The 26,882-nt window shown below is 48.0% G+C and overlaps 1 protein-coding gene across 1 annotated transcript in view; it reads left to right on the top strand.

Moving 5' to 3' along the window:
* Nucleotides 1-26,882, top strand: part of ANKS1A (ankyrin repeat and sterile alpha motif domain containing 1A) — a 357,683-nt gene that overhangs the window by 258,847 nt on the left and 71,954 nt on the right. Inside the window, exons 14-15 of the mRNA XM_066582735.1 lie at nucleotides 8,587-8,653; nucleotides 8,746-8,852. Of these exons, the coding sequence (XP_066438832.1) occupies nucleotides 8,587-8,653; nucleotides 8,746-8,852 (174 nt within the window). The remainder of the gene's footprint in view (nucleotides 1-8,586; nucleotides 8,654-8,745; nucleotides 8,853-26,882) is intronic.

Raw genomic sequence — 26,882 nt, 5'->3', positions numbered from 1 at the left:
ACTGGGACTGATGGTATCTGTCTTTGAGGCAATCCTGTTCACTCAGTTCCACACCCAACCCCTCCAGTGCCTTGTCCCACCTTGACAGGATGGTCCAGTGACTTTACTCCATCAGAAGATCAGGATTCCGCTGAAGACAAAACACTCCCTTCGTTGGTGGCTGGACTCCCCTCAGGTACAACTGGGCCGTTCATTTCTGCCCCTCCAGTGGAAGATTCTCACCATAGACACCAGCCTTTCCGTCTGGCGGGGTAGTCTACGGAACCTGGTGTCACAGGGAAACCTGGACCAGACAGGAAGCCATACTCCCGATCATTGTGTTGGAACATCGGGCCATCTATAGCACTTCTTCCATCAGTGGACTGGTTAACCACTCTTGGTTCAAACGGACAATGCGACTGCAATCACATTTGTAAGTCATCAGGGCGGAAACCGCAGCAGAAAGGTCATGGAGGAGGTAGAAAAGACCATCTTCCCACGCTTTCGGTAGTACACATTCCGAACGTGGAGGACTGGATAGCAGATTACCTCAGCAGGGAAACAGTCAATCCAGGAGAATGGGAGCTACCTCCGAAGTCTTTTGAGAGGTTTGCCAGAGGTGGGGACAGACAGACAGATGTTTATCTAATAGCGTCCAGATTCAACCACAAGCGTTTAATATTTGTTGCAGTTGTAACTGTTATCTCTTGTTGTTTTTTACTTTATTTCTTCATATCCTGCATGACTACTCCTACTGCTGGCATACAATCTGATTAGCCTGGTGCGAGCATGAGGAGGTATTGCTAGCAGGAGGAGCGAACCCTTTTTTTGCTTAGTGTCACCTACTGCCTAGTGGCAGTAGCTATACCGACGGTCTTGGCTGTGTCCCCCAATGAACGAGGTGAGAAAGGGATTTTATGCTAAGTACAAAAATCCTCTTATCTCGTTCACACAAGAGTATTTTGCATGCAAATATTGCGTGCTTAATACGTAGTGAATAGAACCCCTTGATTTAAATGAGTTCATTCACATCAGTGCCTGTTTGCTCTTTTTTTTGTGTGGGGAAATAGACTGTAGTTGTGAACACAAATGAATGTAAGACTTGAGGGACAGTTAAGAGGGAAAGTTTCATGGAATCAGGGAGCTTTATGTACATGATGGATGGATGATATGTCACCCTCTATGGAGGTTTTTTTTTTGGTTAACCAAGATATGTTACAAAGGTCATTACTGGGTCAGATGAGATAAAAGAGAGTGAGTTCTGCCCAGTGATGGAGTGGTTGGCAGCAGCAGATGATTGACTGAAGAGAAATGGCGGGAAATGCCTGTGGTCGTCAGGCAGAATCTGGTGGCCTGACAGTGGCTTGTGATTGGCCCAGAGAAGCAAGCTGAGAGGAGCAGCAGTGAGATATGGAGGTGCAGAGATGTGGGCCATCATCATCTGAAAAGCAAGCAGCATCCAGGTGACATTTCCCTGTTCCGGTCACAGCTCCTCTCAGAATTCCTGTCACAGCTTCAAATCCTCTGTGAAGATGGAGGACCTTCTGCAGAGGCTGATCGTCAGCGAGGATGAAGTAGATGGTGAGGAATAGCTGCGCAGATGTCTGGAATCCCCTGCGCTTCAGCTTAGGACTTGTCAGACGCGCAGCCCAGGAGGAGCTGAACAGGCAGAGGACATCGTTTGAACGCTTGTATCTGAGGAGGACTTGTCAGTAGAAAACCACCAGCGAAGCGAACGCAGAGGCTGCCTTTTACCTTCATTCGATCGGAGGTGACTGAAACTTGTTAGCGGAAACAGTGCCCAGCAGATGCCACACCAGCAGGAACTGTGCCACCAGATGACAACACCAAGTCCTGTGCTGCTGCAGGTGCAGGGTACAGGTGAAGCTCTACAAGATGGCGACGGCACCTCTGCCAAGTCCTGTGTTGCTGCAGGCGCAGCGTACAGGTGAAGCTCTACATGTTGGTGAGACCCCTGGTAACCAGGTGGTACCCCTGGTTACTGGCACCTGTGTATAGAAGGATTTAGCTTGTGTACCAGTTGGGAGTGATTTCACACGGCGAAACGGTGTTCTTTTTTTTCGCAGGCCGGAGCCAGGAGTGGGTTCATTATAGGGAAGACATGCAAATCTTTCCATAGTACTTTCTCTCTGCTCCTGACTTTGGCTCACAAAGTGCTGGGCACGGGGGCTGTCGCGTGAGCGCCCCCTAAGGTAGATTTGTCAGTTTTAAATGTTAGTGTTAACCCTTTCTAGGCTGTAAAGACAGGGCGAGTTCAGGGTGATAAAGAATTTATGTTTGCTTAACAATTGTGTTTTTATTAATGGTATCATGTCTGAGCTAAGGTCTGGCCACTGTATGCAGACTGTCCGCTCTGAGGTAACTCAGCGCTGCACTGAGGTAGCTGATCACTGCAGGAGACTGTCAGCTCTGAGGTAACTGGCCACTGTATGCAGACTGTTGGCTGTGAGGTAACTGCTGTGAGGTAACTACTGTATGCAGACTGTCAGCTCTGAGGTAACTACTGCTTGTGATCTGTCAGCTGTGAGGTAACTACTGCAGGCAGTCTGGTTGAGTAGGCTGCTGCTGTTAATCAGATTTGGTTTATAGTTACTGGTTATTTTATAACTGTTACTTTTATATAAAGAAGCAAAATCTAATGATGACCGGAGGAACAGAGATGTTTAATAATTGTTACTGGGATGTTGATGTTACCTCGGTGTAACTAGTTAAGTGGTTTTAAACATCCTTGGGGAGCCTCACTACCTGAATATGTTGTTATATTTATGGAATCAAGGTAATGGAGAGCTGTGAGTACTGACATGAGGGCTAATATTGTGCCGGTCTCATCCGTTTATTGTTGTTTTAGTCAGAAATCCGTACAAATTCCTTGCACCCAGAAAATAGAGAATTTCCTGCAATAGGGCAAGACTCCAGTGGCGCTATCATATTGGAAGTAGGCCCGGCTTCAAAAAGAAGGCTCCTGATACGACTTATATGTGTATGAGTTAAAGGGACTCAGCTGTGAAGGGGTTAAGAAGTTAATTTCAGTTATTTATGATCCTTAGGTAGTTAAATTGCTAAGTACATAGATGAGGGCAGAGTTGCAAGTCATTCTGATAACCCTCCCCCCCCCCTCCCATTTTATTTTTTTCAATTTGAGGTTGTCCCCTGTAAGGCCGCCTGCACACGAGCGGAAATCCCGCCACGGGATTTCCCGCGGGATTTCCGCCGCTGAAAGTTTGCCTAGGAGTGCATTAAAATACTCACTCCTATGCAGACGGCCGCGGTTTGGCCGCGCGAAATCTCGCGCGGCAAACAAGCCGCGGCATGTCCTAATTTTCTGCGGGGCACGCACTCACCCGGCCGCCGGCTCCGGTCTGTGCATGCGCCGGCTGCGCGGCAGCCGGCTCATGAAAGAGCCGGGGCCGCCAGGCGCGGGTGAGTACGCGCTCGTCCCTGCAGGCGCTCGGGTCGGATCGCGCGGCGAGAATTCTCACTGCCGGATCCGACCCACTCGTCTGCAGGCGGCCTAAGGGTGATACCAAAGAAGGAAGTCTTATCTTTTCTCAGTGATTTATCATCTATCTTACCCAGAGCAGTTGTCTGAATATTGAGGCGCACCTGAGCTGCTGCCATTAAGATATGCATCATGTGACTACATTGGCTTTGATATGGCGCTTCGGTCATGTAATGCATTATTCGGATAACTGTTTATTGGTTGGAGTTTTAACTCTTTAGGTTTCCAGCTTGGTGTTACCGATGGGATCTAAGGCATCCTATTATTATTTAGAACTATCCTCATTTGTAGAGTAGGTGGGGAGTAAGGAATTTCCTGATGCAGGTGTAATACACTACTTAGATGATTTTTGTTTATGGGGCATCAGGGTAAGGAGGTGAGGAAAAAGAAAAAAACAAACACATTATTCACTGAAAAAGCCAAAAATACAATACCTGAAGGTCTGCAAAGCAGACACAGTCGCCATAGGCACGATCGCCATAAGGCAGGCACAATCGCCACCGGCACAATCGCCGTAGGATAGGCGCAATGGCCTTAAGTCCTGAAGATATGTAGTCAGCCAGACAATAATGTGTGGAGGAGCAGCTTGTTCCTGGCAGGCTAATATGCAGTCACCCACTCAACCCAGCCCAGATTGGGGAGGAGTGACTGCATATACTAATAGCCTGCACATGTGAACGATACCAAAGATGTCAGCCATAGATGGGTGGTGACCCACCATACAGCATATCAACCCTGGCTGATATGACAGCGGGTTGCCCTGTATCTCCAAGGTGGGCCACACTGGTATCGTTCACATGTGCAGGCTATTAGTATATGCAGTCACTCCTCCCCAATCTGGGCTGGGTTGAGTGGGTGACTGCATATTAGCCTGCCAGGAACAAGCTGCTCCTCCACACATTATTGTCTGGCTGACTACATATCTTCAGGGCTTAAGGCCATTGCGCCTGCCCTACGGCGATTGTGCCGGTGGCGATTGTGCCTGCCTTATGGCGATCGTGCCTATGGCGACCGTGTCTGCTTTGCAGACCTTCAGGTATTGTATTTTTGGCTTTTTCAGTGAATAATCAGGGTAAGGAGGGGTGCACAAGTTTTAGAGGGTATGTGGTCAGGATGGAGGATTTTGGTGTACCGCTGGCGCATGGGAAAAACTGTATGGCCATGTACTCAGTTGGAGTTTTTAGGTATTTAATTGATAGCATTGCGATGGTTTTTCTAATTGTCAATGTCAAGGGTGTATAGTTTATGGGTTTAATTAGTCAGACATTACATAAAAAGGAAGATTACATTGAGGGAGTTGCAGCGGTTAGCAGGTCAGTTCTTTGCTTCACGGGTGATTATTATTGTTCGCAGTTATTCCCGCAAGATATGTGTGGTGATGTGTAGTTGGAAGTCCCATACACTGCATGCGCAGATGTCAAGGGAGCTAAAGCAGGATTTAGTGGTACGGTTGGTATCTCAGCTTGGTAATGGGAGTTTGTGGAAGCGGATGAGTTATCATTAGGTGCTGACAGATCAGTGGATAATGGTTATGGAACAATCGTTGGTAAGAGCTGGTCGGCAGGAGTTAGTTCGTATGCTAGTCAGATTATGTCTAACATATAACATTTTATTGAGGGTTAAAGGGTTTTTCAGGTAGAGCAATTGATCAGGGGCTGTAAGGCAGTAGCTGATGCCGCTGATCAACGCCCGATCACATTTAGCTTACTAGGGAAGTTGGTAAAAGTATTGCCTGAAGTGTATAGAGCAGCATATGAGGTACAGTTTATAAAAAAAAAGACAGAATGGGTAAAGGGGTGTGGATTCGCTTGTTTGCTCATTTGCATGAGAATATATGCCTGGTTAGGAATTTGCAGGCATTTATATGTCTATGTACGCAAGCACCAGGTTCTTTGTTGATCCATGTACCCTGTTTCCCTGGAGATAAAACCTACCCCGGAAATAAACCCTAGCAGGATTTTTCAGAATGCTTGAACTTTAAGCCCTATTCCAAAATAAAGCCCTAGTTGCAGTTAATGGAAAAAAAAGTCAATGTAAATAGTGTCCAGGCAGCTATACATGGCAAAAGTAGGATCTTATGGAGCAAAAATTTGTAGAAGACCCTGTCTTGTTTTCGGGGAGGCAGGGATGATGGACAGATATTATCTCGCTTTTAATGTATAATGGTGCTTAAAATTGTTTACAGATGTGGTTTTATTGAAGAAAAAGTAGACAGATGGGGTTCATCTCGTTTTAAGTTCTACATACGCCCAAATAATATGGTGTACTAATTCTTTTTTCATTTTAGGAATTAAGAAAAGTATTGAGTGGATTTTTGACACTCCTTTGTTTACTGGGCTTGAAGAAGGGTAGCAGATCGCTACTATTCCAGCAATTCGAGATTGTACAGATCACAGTTTGAAATTTTTGGTGCGGTAATAGATGTATGAGGTGAAGTGGATTAATGGCTGAACTGATGTATAAAGAGTCATGTGGGCTTAGAGAGTCACGTGGGCCCTGTCCAGATGTTTTAATTTTACACTTAGGGGTTAATGACCTAGGAAAAGAGAACACATTGATATGTCATAGGACATTGAAAGAGAGAAGTGGAACATTAAAAGAAGGTTCCAGATACAGTGATAGTTTTTTCAGATATTGTTCCTCAATTATTATGGTCATTGCGGAGGTCAATATATAGCGAGAAAATTCGGAGAAGGGTTAACCCGGTGATGCCAGGAGTGGATGTTTTCTTTTTAGACATGCTGATTTGGAATGTTTTGTTCCAGGCTTCCATAGGAATGATATAGTATACTTGTCAGACATTGCGTTGGATATTTTAAATATAGATTTGTGTAGATGATTGAGAAGGCTGCGGTTTGTTGCGGGGGGGGGGGGCGGGGGCATGTCATTAGTGGATGCCATGGCTTGGTGTGGGATTGTCGCCCGCATTAGGCGGGTGGGCAGGTAAACTTGGGGAGAGTTTGGTGGTCGTAAACTCGTGTCTGTAAGGGCTCCTTCCCACGAACGGATTTCCGCCGCGTTGCCCGCGGCTATTAGGTTCTATTGAACCTAATAGCTCAGGGCTCACGGTGCGGAATTCCGCACCGTGAAATCACCCGTCCTCACCCGCGGCATGCTCTATTTGCCGCGGGTGTACGCGCGGACGGCTTCCATTGACTGCAATGGAAGCCGTCCTTCACGCTATCTTCCGCTGTAGCACAGCGGAAGATAGCGTGAAACCGCTTCCCCGCCTACCGCCGCCGCGTCATATGACGAGGCCGGTGCGGCATGTGACATGGCCGGCGTGTCACATGACGCTGCGGCGCGTCATGCAGGAGCGAGGACGCCAGATCCGCAGGTAAGTTTGGGGGTCTCTGGGGGGCGCCGTGACGGCCTCCGTCGCGGAATTCCACGGCGGAGCCCGTCGCGGCTGTGTGCAGCCGGCCTAAGACAGTTTACATGAACTGTTATGGTTATTGATTGGTTAATAAACTTGGGTCTGTAAAACAGAGTTTACAGCAAGTGTTATGGTTATTATTGGTTACATATCTCCCCAATGTTTGTAACCCCATTAATAAACACCACGGCCTACTTTATCCAAGATTGGTGTCTGTCGGTTATTGATAAGAGTTTGCTAAGGTTTTAATAAAGCGTAAGATAACATGTAAAGCTTGAGGGACAGTTGGGAGGGAAAGCCTCATGGGATCTGGGAGCTTTATGTACTTGATGGATGGATGATATGTCACCCTCTATGGAGGAGGTTTTCTGGTTAGCCAAGATATGTTACAAAGGTCATTACTGGGGCAGATGAGATGGAAGAGAGTGAGTTCTGCCCAGTGATGGAGTGGTTGGCAGCAGCAGATGATTGGCTGAAGAAAAATGGCGGGAAATGCCTGTGCCAGAATCTGGTGGCTTGACAGTGGCTGGTGATTGGCCCAGAGGAGCAAGCTGAGAGGAGCAGCAGTGAGTAATGGAGGTGCAGAGATGTGGGCCATCATCATCTGGAAAGAAAGCAGCATCCCGCCCTCCCTCCCTTAGGTTTGTCGCAGTGTAGTTATTGGGGGATTGTCGCCTGCATTATGCGGGTGGGCAGGTAAACTTGGGGAGAGTTTGGTGATGGTAAACTTGTGTCTGTTAGGCCGCCTGCAGATGGGCAGAAATTCCACGGAGGGATTTCCCGCGGAATTTCCGCCCCTTGAAGCTGCCATAGGATTGCGTTAACAACCCCAATCCTATGCAGATGCATGCTCTCTGAGAAACGCCACTCTCTGGCCGCCGGCTCCGCTCTACGCATGCGCCGACACATGAAAGAGTCGGGGCCGTGGGAGCAGGTGGGTGACACGCTGCTCTCTGCAGGCGCTGGGGTAGGGTCCCGCTGCGAGAATTCTCGCAGCCGGATCCGACCTGGCCGTCTGCAGGTGGCCTAAGACAGTTTACATGAACTGTTATGGTAATTGATTGGTTAATAAATTTGTGTCTGCGAAACAGAGTTTACAGCAACTGTTATGGTTATTATTGGTTACATTTCTCCCCAATGTTTGTAACCCTGTTAATAAACACAGTGGCCTTCTTTATCCAAGATTGGTGTCTGTGTCGGTTATTTATAAGAGTTTGCTAAGGTTTTAATAAAGCGTAAGATTCCATGTCTGAGTGGGCGAAATACACGAGCGAGCATAGGCACATTTTGGTCGCTCAAACGCGTGTCGCATTTGCGTGGCTGAAATGAGTTTACACCCATGTGAACATGCTCTAAATCAATGCTGTGAAATGTAGTTCTCGCAAGATGACAGCACCCGTTGTTTCGCATAGACAGCATAATAGAAAAAACCTACAATCAGAAAATTAAGACATATTAGAAAAATGTATGTTTCTCTATCTTTTTTTTTTCTTTTTTAAATTAAGAAGTAAACTTTTTGGTGATATAGTTCCTTTAAGGAAGTTGCTATTGTTATGCACGATGGGGTTGTGCTTTAATGTTTGTAACGATGCCAATGTTTTAAACATTAATACATTCCCTGATATAGTTGAGTCCTCATTTTCTACAAAGCCTTAGTTAAACTTTTTTCTGTCATCTCGGTTTTTATTATCATGTATGTATTTTTTTACAGATTGATAAAATAATGAGTTCCATTGGTCAGGGCATAGAATTCTCACAGGAGCAGCAGGGTATGGCAGGTAAAACAATATAATAAAACCCATAGTATATATAATAAAATGCTTGCTTGCAGTCCTTGCAATAGTAATATTCTTCCCCTTATTACATCAAGGGTCCCGTGTGCCTTCTCCGAGTGTAGCCCAGTGGTTAGAAACTCTGGATCTTCCTCAGTATGAGAGCAAATTTGTGTTGAATGGCTTCGATGATGTCCATTTTCTGGTGAGTTGACATACATTTAAAGGGATATTTTTTATGACCTTGTTATTTCATTGACACTTGTGAAGAGCAAGTTAATAGATTTTTCCAGGACAAGTGTATTGATGAACTATCCTTGGATAGGCTGATTAGCTATGTGTTGGGGCTGCGGCTTTTTCTCAAGCTGGTTTATTAGTTATATATATTATATGGCCTTTTAGCACCCTGGTCCCATTTAAATGAATGGGATTGAGCAGCTGTATTGGGCACAGAGACTGCAAATTGTACTTAAACGCTGCAGCCTCTGCAAACTGTTGCTCAGCGAGTATCCCATGTTCACACATGGATGAATTGGTGTAGAAAATCCACTCCGCTTTGTGTTTATTTAGTAGTGGATCAGCAGGAAATTTTACCCTTTCAAGTTTGCTGCAGATCCCATCAAAATTCGCACCAGGTTTTTGAGGTGGAATTTGACGTGGATTATATTGCGGAATTTCCGCTGTAGAAAGTGTGCACCAAATCCTCCCTGTCTGAATATTCTCTTAATGGGTATTACAATGTAAGCAAAGAAATGCTTTGCTTTGTATAACGAAAAGTTATTCAATTTTCCATTATGCTTTTTGTATGAATTACCTTTTTGTTCTCAAGGTCTCCTTTTGCTGTCAATAGAAATTAACATGGTTTATTTCCAGTGGGCACAAAACCCAGCGTAGACAATGTTTGCTTTGCTTAACCTCTACCCAGTACCTGCCATAATATGTATGGTGCTGTCTCAAAGGAATCTCCGCACTACATGTCTTTGGTGCAGCAGGAAGAAGTCACTATGTGTAATTACATGCCAGCTGAAAAAATGTGGTTGCTGTCCTTGACAGCAGGCCTTCACACCCCATCGCCCAGAGAGCCCCTGCAGCCCTCGGGTTTCACCAATTACAGTAGTAAGACTAAATGCAGATGTCTGTATGCGAGTTTAACACTGTACGTCTTAAGAAAATTTACTTTTTGCAGTTGTTTCGTGGAGGATTTTGCAACTCTTCACATGATCACAGGAGCATGTAAATCTTGGTTGCGCGCATGCAGCAAGTATGCAATGACATAAATACTTGCTGCGTACTTTCAACCCTTGTGCTCTATCTTGGCATATATGAGTATGTATGTTTGTATGTGGGTGCTTCTCATGCTCTGGCCCTGGTGACGTAATCTCTCCCACCCCCACCCCCGGTGATGTCATCGCAAGTCCTACAGCATATATAAAACACAGAGCTTGACTAACAGAAGAACAACAAAGTTAGGGCTCTTGGAAGGGGAGGACAAAAATAACAAAATTAGATTACAACTAGGCCGCTATTATCTCAGCGGTCCTGACAGAAGACACTGACGTACCGCAACCACAGAGATCCGGTGGGCTGAAGTATCTGCGGTGATGTCACTGCTGTGAGAGGAGCCATTGTGCAGTTTGGTAGAAAGTACTGTATACTGGATAAGCCAACAGCAGCCACAAGAACCTGTCGTAATTATGTCACCAACATGTGATCACCTGTGTGGGTGGAGTCAGGGATCACATGACCAGGGTCTGATCACTGTATCCAGGAGTCTGCTGAGCTGGTGATGTCTGGAAATTGGCATGGAAGTACCACAGCTGTGTGTGAATCAGAATGCATGTAGTAGAGCTGTGTGTGTGATGTGTGGGGATCATAATAGATGTAGCCCAGCTGTGGGGCACATTGCACCACCAAAAACACTGGTACTATAATTTTCTAATAATTGTTAGTACCCAACAGGTGCACCACTGTAGATGCAGCAGAAATGTTTGGGGGCCTTGTGCTGCACTTGTGCTTAATGAAGAAGTCCAAGATTAGGCAATACAGGAATGTGGATATTTTGATTAATAATCCAATTTTCTCGTCCGTATCATTGGGGGCCACAGCCTAGACCATGGGATATAGCCACTGCCCTAGGAGGCGACACTAAGCAAAAAAGTGTTAGCTCCTCCCCGCTGGCTATATCCCCCCTGCAGGCACTCAGCTAATTAGTCTTTAGCTTAGTGTCTGCTAGGAGGCAGACGTAGAAAGAGCTATTCGCGGGAACCCGGGGAGTCGGGGCTTTTCCCTGGCTTTACTGGCCTCCCGGGGGAGACGCAGGCAGGGGGTGTCTCCACCACTACTGCGGCGTCTCACCCAGAGAAGAAAAAGGGGCCCGACCATGCAATGCGCATCTGAGTCGGTTACCCGCCAGCCATAGGGCTCCCCCTCCCTGGAGTAGCGCACTGTCTGACGGTGACGCGTAGGGGGCAGCACTGCTGGAGCAGTCGACGCATGGACAGGCTGTGGCCCCCAGGACAACACCCCGTTTGGGACTAGCGAGGGCAGCATTCCACCTGGGACCCCACATGGAGAGCAACCATAAAACAGTCACTCGGGACTCCCTCCCGGCAGCGGCGGCAGCAGCAACAGACGCAGGTTACCTGGGGTACGCGGCCATCACAACTCCCGGACGGCAGAGGCAGCAGCGGCGGCAGTTCTCCCTTGGCAGGGATAGAAGCAGGGCAGGTCAGGACGCCGGGGCGCCGGCCGGCAAGCCACTTCCGGGCGCGGCGCTCCGGGGGGCGGAGCGCCGTCGTCACGGCCGGAAGACATCACTTCCGGGTCACGGGGACGCTTCCCGGCCAGGCCACGCCCCCTCCGACCGCGGCAAGCTTAAAAAGGGCAGCCAGAAAGAGGAATGGCCGCTCTCTGCAGCACAGCGTGTTGGCTTGCCTGCACGCCTGAGCCCGGCACTGTGCAGCTCTCCGAGCCCACAGCAGCCCTCCTGAGCAGCAGCCCTCCTGGGCAGCAGCGCTTCTGAGCAGCAGCCGTCCAGCCATCCAGCCCTGCAGTGTCCCTCTGCTGCGGAGAAGCATCCGGACAGCAGCAGCACCTCCTGTCTCGGGCACCAGCAGCAGTGACGACGACGCAGCAAGTCCCTGCCACAACGCCTGCCGGGTCACCAACGCTACGAGATCGTGTGTGTGTACCCGTGTCGACTCCCGACAACATTCAAACGTCAGGACCAGAGGCTCCAGCTGGACGAGGGGAACCGCACAAACAGCTGCTAGACCGGGTAAGCCTTGCCCAAGGTGGCACTTTGCGGTGTTCTCCCCTCGCCCTCCCCCTCCCCCCCCTGCAGGCATTCCTGTAAACGGTACCCACCAGTTGCAAATTGTGTTGTGTTACCATGTCTGACCCCAGATCAGAGGGTTCCAGCCCGGCCAAGGGGAGGGTGAAGCACTACGCTTGCTCTACATGCAGCGTTAAATTTGCGTACGGTCAAACTGACCCCCGCTGCGCGGGATGTACCACGGCACGCGCTCCCCCAGGGACTCCGGTGCCCCCCGCCGCCCCTGTGGAGCCAGGGCCCGAGCCCCAATGGGCAAGGTCCCTGGCCGCTGCCGTTTCCGGCCTGGCCTCATCCTCTGCGGCAATTTTACGCCGGTTAGAGCTCAGCTCCGACGCATCCTCCTCGGAATACGCACGAGGGAGGACACGCAAGAGGAGGAGGTCCCGCAGTAGCGAGGACTCCCCCCGGAGATCACGGCGCACCAGGAGGTCAGGTAGGTCCCCCAGGTCCAGGCGGTCCGGGGACTCTCGCGGCTCTCACGGCTCCAGAGAATCTGTGCATACGTATCATAGATCACGGCACTCGTCGCGATCCCGGTATTCTACAAGACAGGCCCGGGCTCACCATGAGTCCCCACGAGCGTCTTGCTCTCGGGCATCCCATGACACGGCCCAAACGGCAGGTGAGGGCAGCGGGTCGGAAGACTACGACCACTCTGGTGCCTCGTCAGTGTCTGAACTAGACGAAGAACAAGTGTCACGCCTAGCCAGCCTAATGGATAGCCTGGTAATATCAGTAAGGGAAACCCTCCAGGTTACGGAGGAAACAGTAGAGACGGCCCCGTCCACGGTGTCGTTTAGACGACAGAGGAAATCACGACAGGTCTTTCCGGACCACCCGGATTTCTCGGAAGCCCTTAACAAGGAGTGGCAGAACCCGGATAAAAAATTCAGGCAGCCCGGGAAGACTTGGGAAATTACTTACCCGTTCCCAGGGGGCTTGAAAAAGGGTTGGGCGGTACCTCCAGTAGTCGACCCACCCGTGTCACGACTAGCTAGGAGCACAGCATTGCCAACAGCCGAAGTAGCGACGCTAGCGAACCCGCAAGACAGGAAGCTGGACACCTTGGCAAAAACAGTGTTTCAAGCCACAGGCACAGCCTTGCAACCGATATTTGCGGCTGCATGGGTCAGTAAGGCGTCCACAGCCTGGGCCAAACAATTACGGAAAGACATCATAGCAGGCGCTCCACCAAGTGAGTTGCTCGAGCTGACAGATAATATCATACAGGCAAATAAGTTTGTATGCACAGCTCAGCTTGACGCAGCTAAATTTGTGGCCCGGGCGTCCGCCGCATCGGTAGCGACAAGGAGAACACTCTGGCTGAAGAGCTGGTCAGCGGATACAGCGTCCAAGATAGCGCTAACGAAATTGCCGTTTGAAGGAGACAGGCTATTCGGCCCCAAACTGGATGTCATGATAAAGGATGCCACAGGCGGCAAGAGCACGTCACTACCGCAAATGGCGGCAAGAAAGGAGAAGGCCCCATTAAAAAAGAAGCCGTTCTTTAGGCCCTTTCGGCGCTTTCCATCCCGCCCAGGGGCGGGGCAGTGGTCCCACTCTGCGAGAACCCCCGCAGAGTCAAAGAGGGGCCCCTCATTTAAAACAAAACAGACGTGGCGAATTTTTTCTGCAAGTCCAGAGTGCCGTCCTCTCCGGAAGGGGTAGCCAACCTACAACAAGCAGTACAGAACCTACTAGCACAAAGGGTTGTGAAACCAGTGCCAGGAGCCCAGGAGAGGCAGGGGTTCTACTCGAACCTTTTCCTAGTACCCAAAAAGGATGGCAGAGTGAGACCGGTCCTGGACTTCAGGAGGTTGAATCGATTCGTCAGGACAAAACATTTCCGGATGGAGTCAGTCAAGTCCGTGATAACATCCATGCAGCCGGGGGAATTTCTGTCCTCGATAGATATCAAGGACGCCTACCTTCATATCCCAATTCGGGAAACACATCAGAAATTCCTCCGCTTCGAAACACAGGGAAGGCACTTTCAGTTTACGGCGCTGCCATTCGGCCTGTCTATGTCACCAAGAGTTTTCACGAAGGTACTAGCAGCAGTGATGGCGCTAGTTCATGCGGAAGGTATAGCGGCTATTCCATACCTAGACGACATACTAATAAAAGCACCATCGTGGGACGACAACGTCAGGAGCCTGAACGTCACGATAAAAACCCTACAAGAATTCGGCTGGATAGTGAACCACGAAAAGTCATGCCTAATACCAACACAACGTTTGCAATTTCTGGGCATGATATTCGACACCAGCCTCCACCGGATCCTGCTACCTCAAGCAAAGGCACACAAGCAGGGCGTCCGGTCCCTAAGGCAGGGGAAACCACTGACCATCAGATACTGCATGGCTATCCTGGGCCAGATGGTGGCAGCATTCGAGGCAATCCCCTTCGCTCAGTTCCGATCAAGGATGTTACAACACCTGATACTGTCACGCTGGAATGGGTCCCGGCTGACCCTGGAACGGCAGATCCAGATAACCCCTCAGGTCCGAGGGTCACTGAAATGGTGGCTGAGACCTGGCAGGCTTCAGGCAGGGCGACCGTTGGGCCCCAGGCGATGGACAGTAGTGACGACGGACGCCAGCCTTTCGGGTTGGGGCGGAACACTGAGGGACCAATCGGTTCAAGGAGTGTGGTCACAAAGAGAGGCAAGGCTTCACATAAACATTCTAGAACTGCGAGCCATCTACCGGATGCTCCAACACTTCGGGCCCAGTCTCAAGAGAAAAAGCGTACGCATCCAGACGGACAACACCACAGCGGTGGCCTATATCAACCGGCAAGGTGGGACACGGAGCTCGTCGGTAATGAGCGAGGTGGCAGCCATACTGACATGGGCAGAGAGGCATCTAAGCTCAATATCCGCGGTGTACATCCCCGGAGTAGAAAACTGGATGGCGGATTACCTAAGCCGGGAAAGGATAGATCCCGGCGAATGGGGCCTGCATCCAGAAATTTTTCAGACGATATGCCGGAAATGGGGCACACCAGATGTGGACCTCATGGCGTCACGGTTAAACTGCAAGATACACCCATTTGTGTCCCGAGCCCGGGACCCACAGGCAGCAGCAACCGATGCCCTGACAATTCCGTGGAGGGAGTACAAACTCCTATACGTATTCCCGCCAATCCCGCTCATACCGAGGATCCTGGGGAAAATCAAGCAGGAAGGCCGACCAGCAATATTGGTAGCACCAAATTGGCCAAGAAGGAGCTGGTACGCGGCCATCATAGAAATGCTGTTCGACACACCGTGGCACCTTCCGGAGCGAAGAGACCTGCTATCCCAGGGGCCTTTTGTTCACCCGGATTCCAGGTCTCTACATTTGAAGGCCTGGCCGTTGAGACCGAGGTATTGAGAAGGAAAGGTTATGCGGAGAATGTCATCCAGACAATGATACGAGCCAGAAAAGCAGCAAAAGCAATCTACTATAGAGTCTGGAAGCGCTTCTTCATCTGGTGCGAGGAGAGGCGTTTACAACCAATGCAGTTTTTGGTATCCAGAATTCTTGCATTCCTACAATCAGGCCTTGAAGTAGGATTAAGGGTAGGATCGCTGAGGGGCCAGGTGTCAGCACTAACGGTACTGTTCCAAAGATCAATTGCAAACAGGATGGCAGTACGGACTTTCCTGCAAGGAGTTGCCCATACAACACCCCCGTTTAAGCCTCCGGTCCAAACTTGGGAGCTCAATCTCGTGTTAGACACTATTACGGACCAGCCGTTTGAGCCGCTCAGGGAAATCCCTATGCGGTTACTAACCTGGAAGGTGGCATTTCTCGTCGCTATCACATCGATCCGGAGGGTCTCAGAACTAGCGGCATTGTCTATACAAACACCATATATGGCCTTCCACCAGGACAAAGTGGTACTAAGACCATCACCCGAGTTTTTACCAAAAGTAGTCTCTCAGTTTCATATTAATGAAGAAATCGTTTTGCCCTCCTTTTGTCCAAATCCAGTACACAAAAAGGAGAAACTACTGCACCACCTGGACGTAGTAAGGGCGCTGAGAACCTATGTGAAGAGAACAAGGGATTTCCGCAAGACCGACTCCCTCTTCGTTATTCCGGAGGGGACCCGAAGGGGCCTAGCAGCCTCAAAAATCACCCTATCGAAATGGATAAGGTCCCTGATAACGGAAGCATATCGAGCCTCGGGACGCTCGCCACCATTTCGGGTTACGGCCCACTCCACACGGGCGGTAGGGGCCTCCTGGGCAGTCCGTCACGGAGCCTCAGCCCTCCAGGTGTGTAAGGCAGCCACCTGGACTTCCGTACATACTTTTTCGAAGTTTTATAGAGTCCACATAGCCGCATCATCCGACGCCGCTCTTGGACGGAAAATCTTGCAGGCGGCAGTCGTTTGACCGCACGTACAGTGCCCACCCAATATATGTTTCTTTCGGGACTGCTTGTGAACGTCCCATGGTCTAGGCTGTGACCCCCAATGATACGGACGAGAAACAGATATTTTTGGTATAACTTACCGTAAAATCTCTTTCTCGTCGAGTTCATTGGGGGCCACAGCACCCACCCCTTATTATTTAGGCGGTTGCCGGAACTCTCTGTTCTTCGGTCATTTTTTTGGTGGCAAAGATTTACGCCAGATTTATGTTTGGTATGTATATAACACAATATGTATAAATGTACTCCCACTGGCTTCCTACTGCTTGCAGACAGACTAATTAGCTGAGTGCCTGCAGGGGGAATATAGCCAGCGGGGAGGAGCTAACACTTTTTTGCTTAGTGTCGCTTCCTAGGGCAGTGGCTATATCCCATGGTCTAGGCTGTGGCCCCCAATGAACGCGACGAGAAAGAGATTTTACGGTAAGTTATACCAAAAATATCTGTTTTTGCATGGCCGTGTCTTGGATACACTTTGTATATTATCAATGCAATGTAAAAACGTAAGATTTACTTCAGTTTCAATCCCAAAATGATTCCTCATTTGACTGTCTCTTTAAACCAAGCTTGTCCTTGATCATTTTTGTGCAAGGTATGCCCAGTCGCTGAAAAATGCATTTTCATAGAGGAGTCCCATTTTAAAGAGAGGCTTTTAATGCTGCCAAGTATAGTAAGAGGGCAAGTTAATTAAATTAGCTATGTACCGCATGATACACCCACACGTGTAGAGTTTACAATGGCATCGATATCAGAATTGAACCCCCAAAATTCCCCTCTTCCTGGTAGTTGGTGGGGAAAATAGTGTGGGATTTTGTACAAACACTGCTCAACCAAGATTGCCACCCTTACATAAATAACAACAGCATGTGGCCACCATGCTCAAAAGCAAGAGAGGCCTATTCTTTGAAACATTGTGGTGTCAAAACGCTCAGTACACCCCTGGTTGATTTTCTTGATGGGTGCAATTTTTTCAGTGGAATAGACACTTATCACCTGTCTTATGGATAGGTAGTAAATGATAAAAAAAAAAAAAGAGTATTTTTTAAGTCTCAAAAATTCCAGATATGAAAGGTGTTTTCGCTATGTTTATGCAAAGCTGTTCATTACTTTCTTATCCTTTCGTCTATTTTTGAGGTTTCCCTGCCTTGCTGTTTTCCAAGATGGACGTCACATCCCTCCTTATATGCTGCTTGAAAGTACATTTCTAACAATTCCCTACTCTGTACTTCCTTCCTATTTGCTCCCTGATAATGCTGCCCTGCTGTTGATCAGCAATCCAATTCTGAGAGCTGAAGAGAAAAAAAGCCTTCCTTTTCGTTTCTGCTGAGCAAACTCGACTTGTAGTGCTGCCTACGAGTCATATGTAGCGGCAACCTACGATAAACACTTCTGAAATTCCTGAAGAATGTTTTTTCAAGCTACATGCGCAAAATGCGTAATTAAATACCTGCAGATGTCCTTTTTTCCCGGCGCACAGGTCGTATTCGCAGGAAAACACTCACAGCTTGCTTTATTTTGTGCAGTTTTCCTGCACGGATGGCTCCCCGACTTCTATTGAAGTCAATGGAAGCCATACACCCCACGACACGGACGCAGCTGACGTTGCGTCCGTACCACGGAAAAGCAGGAGTTTAAAAAAAAAGCAAGGACAGGATGGCGCATGCGCCCGACACGCTGCCAGCGTCCCGAGCGCATCCGCCGGGCAGAAGAAAGAGGATTCGGCAGCGCTCTCCATGTCAAGACAGGTGAGTATTCGGTATGTTCCTGCCTCATGTCTGCGGGCCGGGTGGAATCTGCTGCAGAATTCTGCACGGGTAAACTGTGGGCCTGTTGACTTGAGGCCTTAGGGTATGTTCCCATGCAGTGGATAATGTTGTGGTATGTCCACAACGTGGACACATACACTTAAATGTGCTCATCAAGTCAGAGCAAGTGTAGCAATTCCTGTACTAGCTGTCTGGGCCAGGCATCGCCATTTGCAGTTGAAAAAATGATGCTTTGTAAACAATACAAGCAACATAAATCTCCTTTAATTGTGCACATGTCAAATGTCAGAAATTTGAATCGTTGGTGGTCCGACTTCATAAACTGTTCTCTTGTTCTCCTTGAGCGGAGATAATCGTAACACAGTATATAAGGTAATCCAGTTCAGCCTATTAACTCCAAACCCCCTTAGGGTTGATCCAGATGAAGGCAAAAATCCCCAATGAGGTAGAAGCCAATTTTCCTCATTTAAGGGAAACCGATTTCTTCCCGACTGCAATCTGGCAATCGGAATAATCTCTATATCAACAACCCTTATGAAGTAATTAGTGACTAGAACATGTAATATTGTAATGCTTTAGAATGGTGTCCAGGCCCCTCTTAAAGTAGGGAATATGAAAGGTCTGAAGGAGGTCAAGACAGGTGTCCTCTTCCCAATCGTTTTTTGTTCTTCCCATAAAAATTCAGAAATGGGGTGGGGGGGGGGGGGTGGCCTGGCGGGCAGCGGGAAGCGCTGCAGTAAGAAGAGCTCCGACAAAGGAACGCTCTTTTAGGCTCCTACCAGCGGGTGATCACCCAGGAGAACCCCGAAAAGCGGAGGAAGGGACTCGCCAGAGCCAGCGGAACAGATTGAGCCATCTCTTGAGGGCATCGGGTCCGGCGTGAAGCGAGGCCTACATGACCAGGAGAAGCCACGGGCTGCAGTGCCGGGCGTCGGCGGCCGGAAGGAGGCCCAGAAACTTCCGAGCGCAGAGGTGAAGGAGAAGGGGAAACCGGAGGGCACCACTGCAGCGGGAAAGACAGCGTTAGGCACAGAAGAGCGGAGGAGGAACAACAGCCGGCAGGAGAAGAGTGACCGGAGGTAGGACCCTGCAGAGGGGAGGGGGAGCAGACTCCTGGCAACGGCTGCATATAGTAAAGAGACTGCGGGGAGCACACAGCAGCTAAGCATAAAGTCTGCTGCTACACTTTCCCCTGCTCTCCCCAAACAGTCCAGAGACCCCTCAAAGGCTGCTGGACAAACCTGAGGGCTACACACCAGGGGAGTTAGTACCCAATAGTACAGAGGCCCGTCACTCCCCAAGAATCCTTCAGCCCAGAGGAACTGAGAAAAGGAAGAGTAAAGCCCCCCATATTGCAATTGGGGGGTAGAGAAGGCTTACCCAGTCACAGAGAAAAGAAAGTTGTGCTGCTCTTGACAGGGCCCCCCCCCCCCCCACAGCCTTCCACAAAGCCTCACTGCCACCTTGTGGCTATTTTGAGTACTGCAGGCTCCTAACCTTACTGCCAAGCTAACAGTCTGGGAATTCACATATCCCTCCGACGTAGCAGCATCATTTTCAGCCCAAGACTTAACAAAAGTGAGCTCCCGGACCTGATACAAGGACTATCCCATCCCCTAGAGGGAAGCACTCCTGGGCGGTTCTCTCAACAGTAAAACTACTCGCTAATCAAACTTCTGAAATGGCATTGAACCGCCGCACTCCTGTTCACATGACGGAATAGCATGGCTGAATAACGTAGTCCCCTCCATAAATATGTGGCTCCAAAACAGCTCATAACAAGTCCACCTAGCATTAATGAAACCCTGAAAGTCATCGACCACCCTGACTACGTCTTCCAATGTTCTCCACTCCACTGGTCTGCTTTAGCTGATTTCTCTACACACTACCAGTGTCCATCCCAAGTTGTATAATTCTGCATTGACTATTCATGATGGGAAAGCGCCGCATAAAACCGGCCGTCCCGAGGAGACTCTCAGAATTTTTTCCCCCCGGACCTCGTTGCAATAGAAACAGCCCCGCTACTTCCCACCCAATCAACCTTGAAACAGAGGAGGCAACTAGCGCCCAAAGCCCCAAAACTCCATCCCAAAATTCTACTCCGGGCTCCCTCTCCCCTACTCCGGGCAGCCCAACCACCTCAAACAAAGGAAGCAGCAAGACCAGCGCTCAAGGAATTTCACCAACCTCTCCTTCCTCAAAGGGCCCTGTAGCTAAAAAAAAAAGTAAAAACAATCAACCGCAAGGAACATCCCCAATGGCAGAACCTACCAACAACCTCCAGACATTCCCAGACTCCGAGAGCCCTCTAACGATCAACACCCTGAAGAATTTGTTATTATTACTACAAAAAGATATTTCGAACGACATGACATCCAAAATCTCTCAGGGCAACTACAATCCAACATAGATCACCTGGCAACCCGAACTGACCAGATTGAATAGAAACTACCGGTAGGAGAATTTACTAAAGCCCACAAAGAACTGGTAGGCGCACACACAAATCTTGAAGAGGAATTATCCCTACTACAAGAAAAAGTCACAGACCTGGAAGACCGTTCCAGAAGGAACGATCTTAAATTTAGAGGAATTACAGAAACTGTGTCTCCACCCGACATCCCTCAATATCTTCTCAAGATGCTTCAAACTCTCCTTCCGGATCTCCCCGAAGTGGAATACGCTATCGACAGAGGCCATAGGATCCCAAAAGCCCGGTCAGTACCAGAATCCGCACCAAGAGATATCCTGGCAAGGATCCACTTCTATAAAATCAAGGAAGAAATTCTGTCTGCTGGAGGACGTAGAGGGACACTCCCAGCCCCTTACGAAAATGTACAAATATTTCCAGACCTCTCGGCTGCTACACTACAAGCACGCAGGCAATTTGCAGAAATCACAGCGGCACTGCGAGAGGCCCATATCAAATACAAGTGGGGCTTCCCCACTAAACTTCTGATACCTAGGAACGGAACTCTCCATGTAGCATCGGTGGAAGAAGGCCATTCCCTTCTGAAGGCATGGGAACTTCCGGTCTCTCAGAAATCCCCTAGGCTGACTGGGAGATCCCCTTCAAGGGTCGACAAAGATTGGTCAACCGCAGATAAACACGGTTGACACGCGTGATTTGGCGTTCCACCAAGTCACGTGCTCATTTTCGCTTTTTCCACTTTCTGGAGCCACTTACGGATGGTTCGAAATGCTATTCCCCCCCCCCCCCCAATTGCCAATCACCCAGCACCTGTTGGCACTGGTTGAACAACATTTTGATGTTCACCTTCATTTCTACATTAACATTTGTTATAATTGGCTTTCTAGGAAGTCTCTTCCCCTACCCGTTTTCCTACTTAACATGACAAGACGACACGTTAACCCTGCTCTTAACCCATCTGCCAGACATGCCTATTAACATTACATCTTTAAATGTAAAGGGTCTGGAGAGAAGCCCTCAAATCCCACTCGGATGTCTTTTTTTGTTCAGGAAACCCATTTTATTAGGGACAAACACCCCCCCTGCACACACCTTAAGTTCCCGAACCTTTTCTTTGCCTCAAACTCGGAGAAAAAGAAAAAGGGAGTCCTAATAGCTATCGTATAAACCAGACCGTAGCATTCTCTCAAAGAAATATATATGCAGACCCAATGGGCCACTTCATAATGTTAATATGCGAGATCAATGCCACTATTTATACCTTCGTAAACATCTACTTTCCTCCCAAACGCCAGGCCAGATTTTTTAGACACGTCTTATCAGAGGTGTCTAAAATCCAGGAGGGTAACTTAGTAATTGGGGGAGACTTTAATTCGGTGCTGGACTCCTCTGCAAAGGGCAGAGGTCCATCTCCTGTTGTCCCGATCCTACACTTAGAGGATCTACACAATGTTTGGAGGTGTTTACATGGATCGGAAAGAGACTATACATTCCTTTCCTTGCCACACTCCTCCTCCCATTCCAGAATCAATGTCTTTCTGCTGCCGCGGAGGGGTCTAGCTGGGGTTCTACAGGCCGAGATCGGAACTATCACATGGTCTGACCACGCCCCCATATCTTTAGCCCTCCAAGAGAAATTTACTCTCTCCCCATCATCCCCGTGGAGACTAAACGAATACATTCTTAACCATCCTGAATATGAACAGCCACTCAGGGAGGAGCTGGAGAGATTTTTTGAGAATAATGTGGGCTCTGTTTCAAGCACATTTACTGTGTGGAATACACACAAAGCTTTTATGAGAGGCATGTTTATAAAATATGGAGCAAGAGCTAAGAGGAAAAGAGAGGAAGAATTCAGCCGCCTAACGGATCAAATTAAAACTCTTGACTCACTAAATAAAAACAACCCGTTCCCACAGAAAACAGCAGATCTCTTTGAACTCCGGGCAAAACTCCAAAACTTATTAGCCACCAGACATGATATTACATTTCAAAAACTTAAAATGCAATTTTATGCATACGATAATAGAACAGGTGCTCTCTTAGCAAAACAACTTAAAGAACTTAAGGCTAAAGAAAGAATTAGATTCCTCCTAGATCCTCTGGGCAGGAAAATTATACACCCTCAAAAGATAGCAAATGCATTTGCCACATACTATTCTTCTCTATACAATCTGAAGCACAATTCAACTATACATCATCCCCAAAAGGAAGAAATACAGAACTTTTTACAAAGCGTGATCCTCCCCCGCCTAACCCCTGAACAAGCAGCGGCACTCTCTACACCAATTTCCTCACAGGAAGTTATTGAGACGATAAAACTTTTAAAGCCTCATAAGACACCTGGCCCAGATGGCTTTTCAAACGGCTACTTTAAAAAATTTGCCCCTCTGCCGGCCCCGCATCTGGCGTCTGTGTTCAACGGGACGATGAAAAGCGTCTCCTTTCCACCCGAAATGTTGGAGGCCTTGATCGTCACAATCTCCAAACCAGGAAAAGAAAGCACATCCCCGGCTAACTTTCGGCCCTGTTGAACACGGACGTCAAAATCTATGCGAAACTCCTGAGTATAAAGCTGTTCTCGGTCCTCCTGTCGTTGGTAGCAACAGATCAGGTGGGATTCGTCCCTCAAAGACAGGCCCCCAATGGTACCCGGCAGTTCTTGAACCTCGTCATGGTGGCGGAAAGGAATGATATACCTGCACTGCTTTTAGCATTAGATGCGGAGAAAGCATTTGATCGAATTCATTGGGGATTCCTGGAGGCCACCCTGGAGAGGTTTGGTTTCTTATGGCTCATTAAAACGGCAATCATGTCCCTATACTCTTCGCCTTCCACGAGGGTCCTTTCCTCGGGCTGTCTGTCCCCTTCATTTGCCATTTCTAATGGCACAAGACAGGGGTGCCCCCTTTCACCTTTAATATTTGCCCTGATGATGGAACCGCTGGCGGAACTAATCAGGAGTAACCAGGACATCCAGGGGATTAAAATAGCAACACAGGAACACAAGATAGGGCTATGCGCGGACGACGTTATATTAGCAATTACTAACCCTTCCATTTTCTTGGCGCGCGCCCAAACCACCTTAACTCAATTTGGCGAGGTTTCATACTATAACATTAACACAAAATCCCAAATGCTAAACATCGGCCTAGATGCTAAAACAACACAAGCGATATCAAACTCCTTCCCCTTCACCTGGTGTGAACAATCTATCCCATATCTAGGCATTAATATAACGTACCCAAGCTCTCTTACCTTCTCCAAAAATTACCTGCCACTCAATCGGATTCCACGTATTCCAAACAACTTTCGTTAAACCCTTCATATCCTGGTTGGGCAGAATTGCAGCTGTTAAAATGATGATCCTCCCTCGAATCCTGTATGTCTTCAGAACAGTAACGATTCCAATCACTATACATTTTCTGTCCAAACTCCAAGCCCTTATTAACAGATTTATCTGGGGAGGATCACACGCTAGAGTCAAATTCTCCACCTTTGCGAAACCATACGAATTAGGCGGCATGAGAGCTCCCGACATCAAAAGATATTTTGCGGCGGTTATATTAGACCAAATCAAACAGTGATGGGCTACATCATCTCACAAAAAATGAGCGGATATAGAAACTGCTAGTCTGGGTGCCCCCCTGATCTCCCTGCTGGGAGTCAGACCACCGCCTTTGCCGACACATGCGCTACCAAGTCTCCAGGTATCGGCCCAGACTTGGAACCAACTAACCTCATCGGCCTCAGATAAGGTCTCTGCCACGGCCCTCCCACTGAGATTTCTCTCCTCCATTCTCCCAGATTTCGAATACGGAAAATGGGAAACGTGGGGTCAGAAAAATAAAAGATCTCTGCGACGGAGGGGCCGTAATGGACTTCCCCACACTAAGTAAAGTATTCAATCTCCTTAGTAAAATGGGTTTCTCATATTTGAGATTAAGATACGCACTACAATCCTTAGACATCCATAATCCAATATTTCCCAAGGCGGCTTTCATTTTTTCTCACTTTCTGCGGGTACTCCCGGAGGCATATCAACCTTCTATGAGAACTTATTCTCACAGATCGCACAATCCAAGTCAGTCCATATGACACTTTGGGAAACTGATTTCAAACAACAATTTAGTCTGAAAGACTGGAACCGTGCACTTGCTTGGACGAAATAAATATCTTACGGTATCTCCCACTGGGAAGCTTCCCAAAAGATTTTTCTCCGCTGGTACCTGACCCCAGCAAGAATATCCAGGATGAATAAAGAAGTGCCGGAGACTTGCTGGAGAGAATGTGGCGCAAAAGGCACCTACTTCCACATGTGGAGGTCGTGCCCAGTCGTATGGTCTTTCTGGAACATTGTATTTGACTTTATTTATTCGGTCACACACCAGTTTGTTTCCCCGGACAATAACAAATCCTCTCCTTTCCATTCGGCCCTTACCTCGCACATTATTCTAGCGGCACGGTTGACAATCGCCAGAGGTTGGAGATCAAAAGAGGCCCCCTCTATTTTGGAAGTGAGAAATTCAGTGAATTGCACCTTCCACTTCGAGGAGGCCTACTCACGCAGATTTGTTACCAAATCCCCCTGACTATCGTTCTGGGCGGCTTGGTTGGACTACACGTCATCTAACCCTCTGTGATCGGAATCCGTGGTGGCAGAATTATACACAGCAAAAGACCCTCAGGCAGATAAGATAGTCTGAGCCTGAGTACAGAAAGTCACCCCTTTCTCAAACACCCCCAGCTAGACACACACACATAGCTATTCCCGCACATCCACATAACCCCTGTCATAGCTCCCCACACAGCAACGCCTGACTAGTAAACAACCTGTACAAAACAATGATATATCTGGAAAATGGAATTGTACCTCCATTGTTTTGGTTGTTATCTATAATTTTCCCCCCTAATTCTTATTTTTCTATTTCTCCCTTATATTTATTTCACTCCTGTTTTTCTTTATGTATGAAAAAACTGATAATAAAAATATAATTATGCAAAAAAAAATTCTGAAATTGATTGTAAGAATGTTTCCTTCTAATAGGTGGAGCTGTTGAGGTAGTATTTTTATCTTCTTATGTGTGCATTAGTGATAAAATCATAAAACTGTTGCATTCATCAACTCCCTGGACTGATTTAGTGTATGTCTCTCTGCTCAGACTGTCTCTTGTGTTTTTTTAAGTCTCAAATTTCTCTGTGTGCAAATTTATTTAGCTCAAGAGTGGTGTCCCCCTCCCCTCCCCTCTGCATCTGTATGTTATAATTATGTGCCATCCAAACTAGTTTCATTCATTAGCCTGACAAAGGGAGCGATTCCCCCGAAAGCTTGCTGTAACATCATGTATTTTTGTTAGCAATTAAAAGGTATCATATCTACAAGATTGCTTGGTTTCTCTTACTGAGAACAATCACAATTCACTCTATTGGCTAACACGGCACCAAACCTTTTTTAGCATCTCTTAGAAACTCTTTCAACATTTTACCCTCAATGGTAGTAAGACGTACCGGCCGATGGTTTCCAAGTTCACTTTTTCACCACTTTTTGAATATCGGCACCACATTGGCTATGCGCCAATACAGTGGAACAGTCCCTGTCACTATAGAGTCCTTAAATCTAAGAAACGGGGGCGCGCGGGGGGGGGGGGGGGGGGGGAGTCTGTCTATCACATTTATTTTCCTTGTAACTCGGGGTGTATATGCCATTGGGACCCTGTGATTTTTGTCTATTTTAATCTTTTGAAGACTGCTCTGCACTTCTTCCTGGGTAAGTTTGGTGACATTTAGTGGATAATTTAGTTTTCCTCTGTGAATACACAGGAGAAAAAGCTATTTAAAAGATTTGCTTTCTCCTCATCACCCTCTACAATTTTTCTTACATTATTTATTAAGGGGTCAAAACACTTAGCTGAGTGATATTGCCTATTCATTTAAACAATATGTGTAGGTCTCAGAACCGGTCTTTGCCAATCAAAATTTTTGACTGTGACACATGAAGTTTCCTTTTTTTTTTAAGTGATGTGTACCCATTTCTATTCTTTCTCTTCTTTTGACTTTTGTTTTTTCTATTGTTTGGTGACCTTTAGAATTCTGTGTAGTTTACAAGCAAATATTTGTTAGATTTTCTCTAACAGATAGGCCACCTGCACACGGCCGGGTCGGATCCCGCTGCGAGACTTCTGGCAGCGGGATGCAGACCCATGCCCCTGCACAGCCATGCGGCTTACCCACTCCCAGTGTCTCCTCTCTGCTCATGTGCCGGCTGCCGCCCAGCTGGCACATT

The sequence above is a fragment of the Eleutherodactylus coqui genome, chromosome 1, assembly GCF_035609145.1.
Source record: "Eleutherodactylus coqui strain aEleCoq1 chromosome 1, aEleCoq1.hap1, whole genome shotgun sequence".
NCBI lineage: Eukaryota > Metazoa > Chordata > Amphibia > Anura > Eleutherodactylidae > Eleutherodactylus > Eleutherodactylus coqui.
This window is presented reverse-complemented; position numbering and strand designations above follow the sequence as displayed.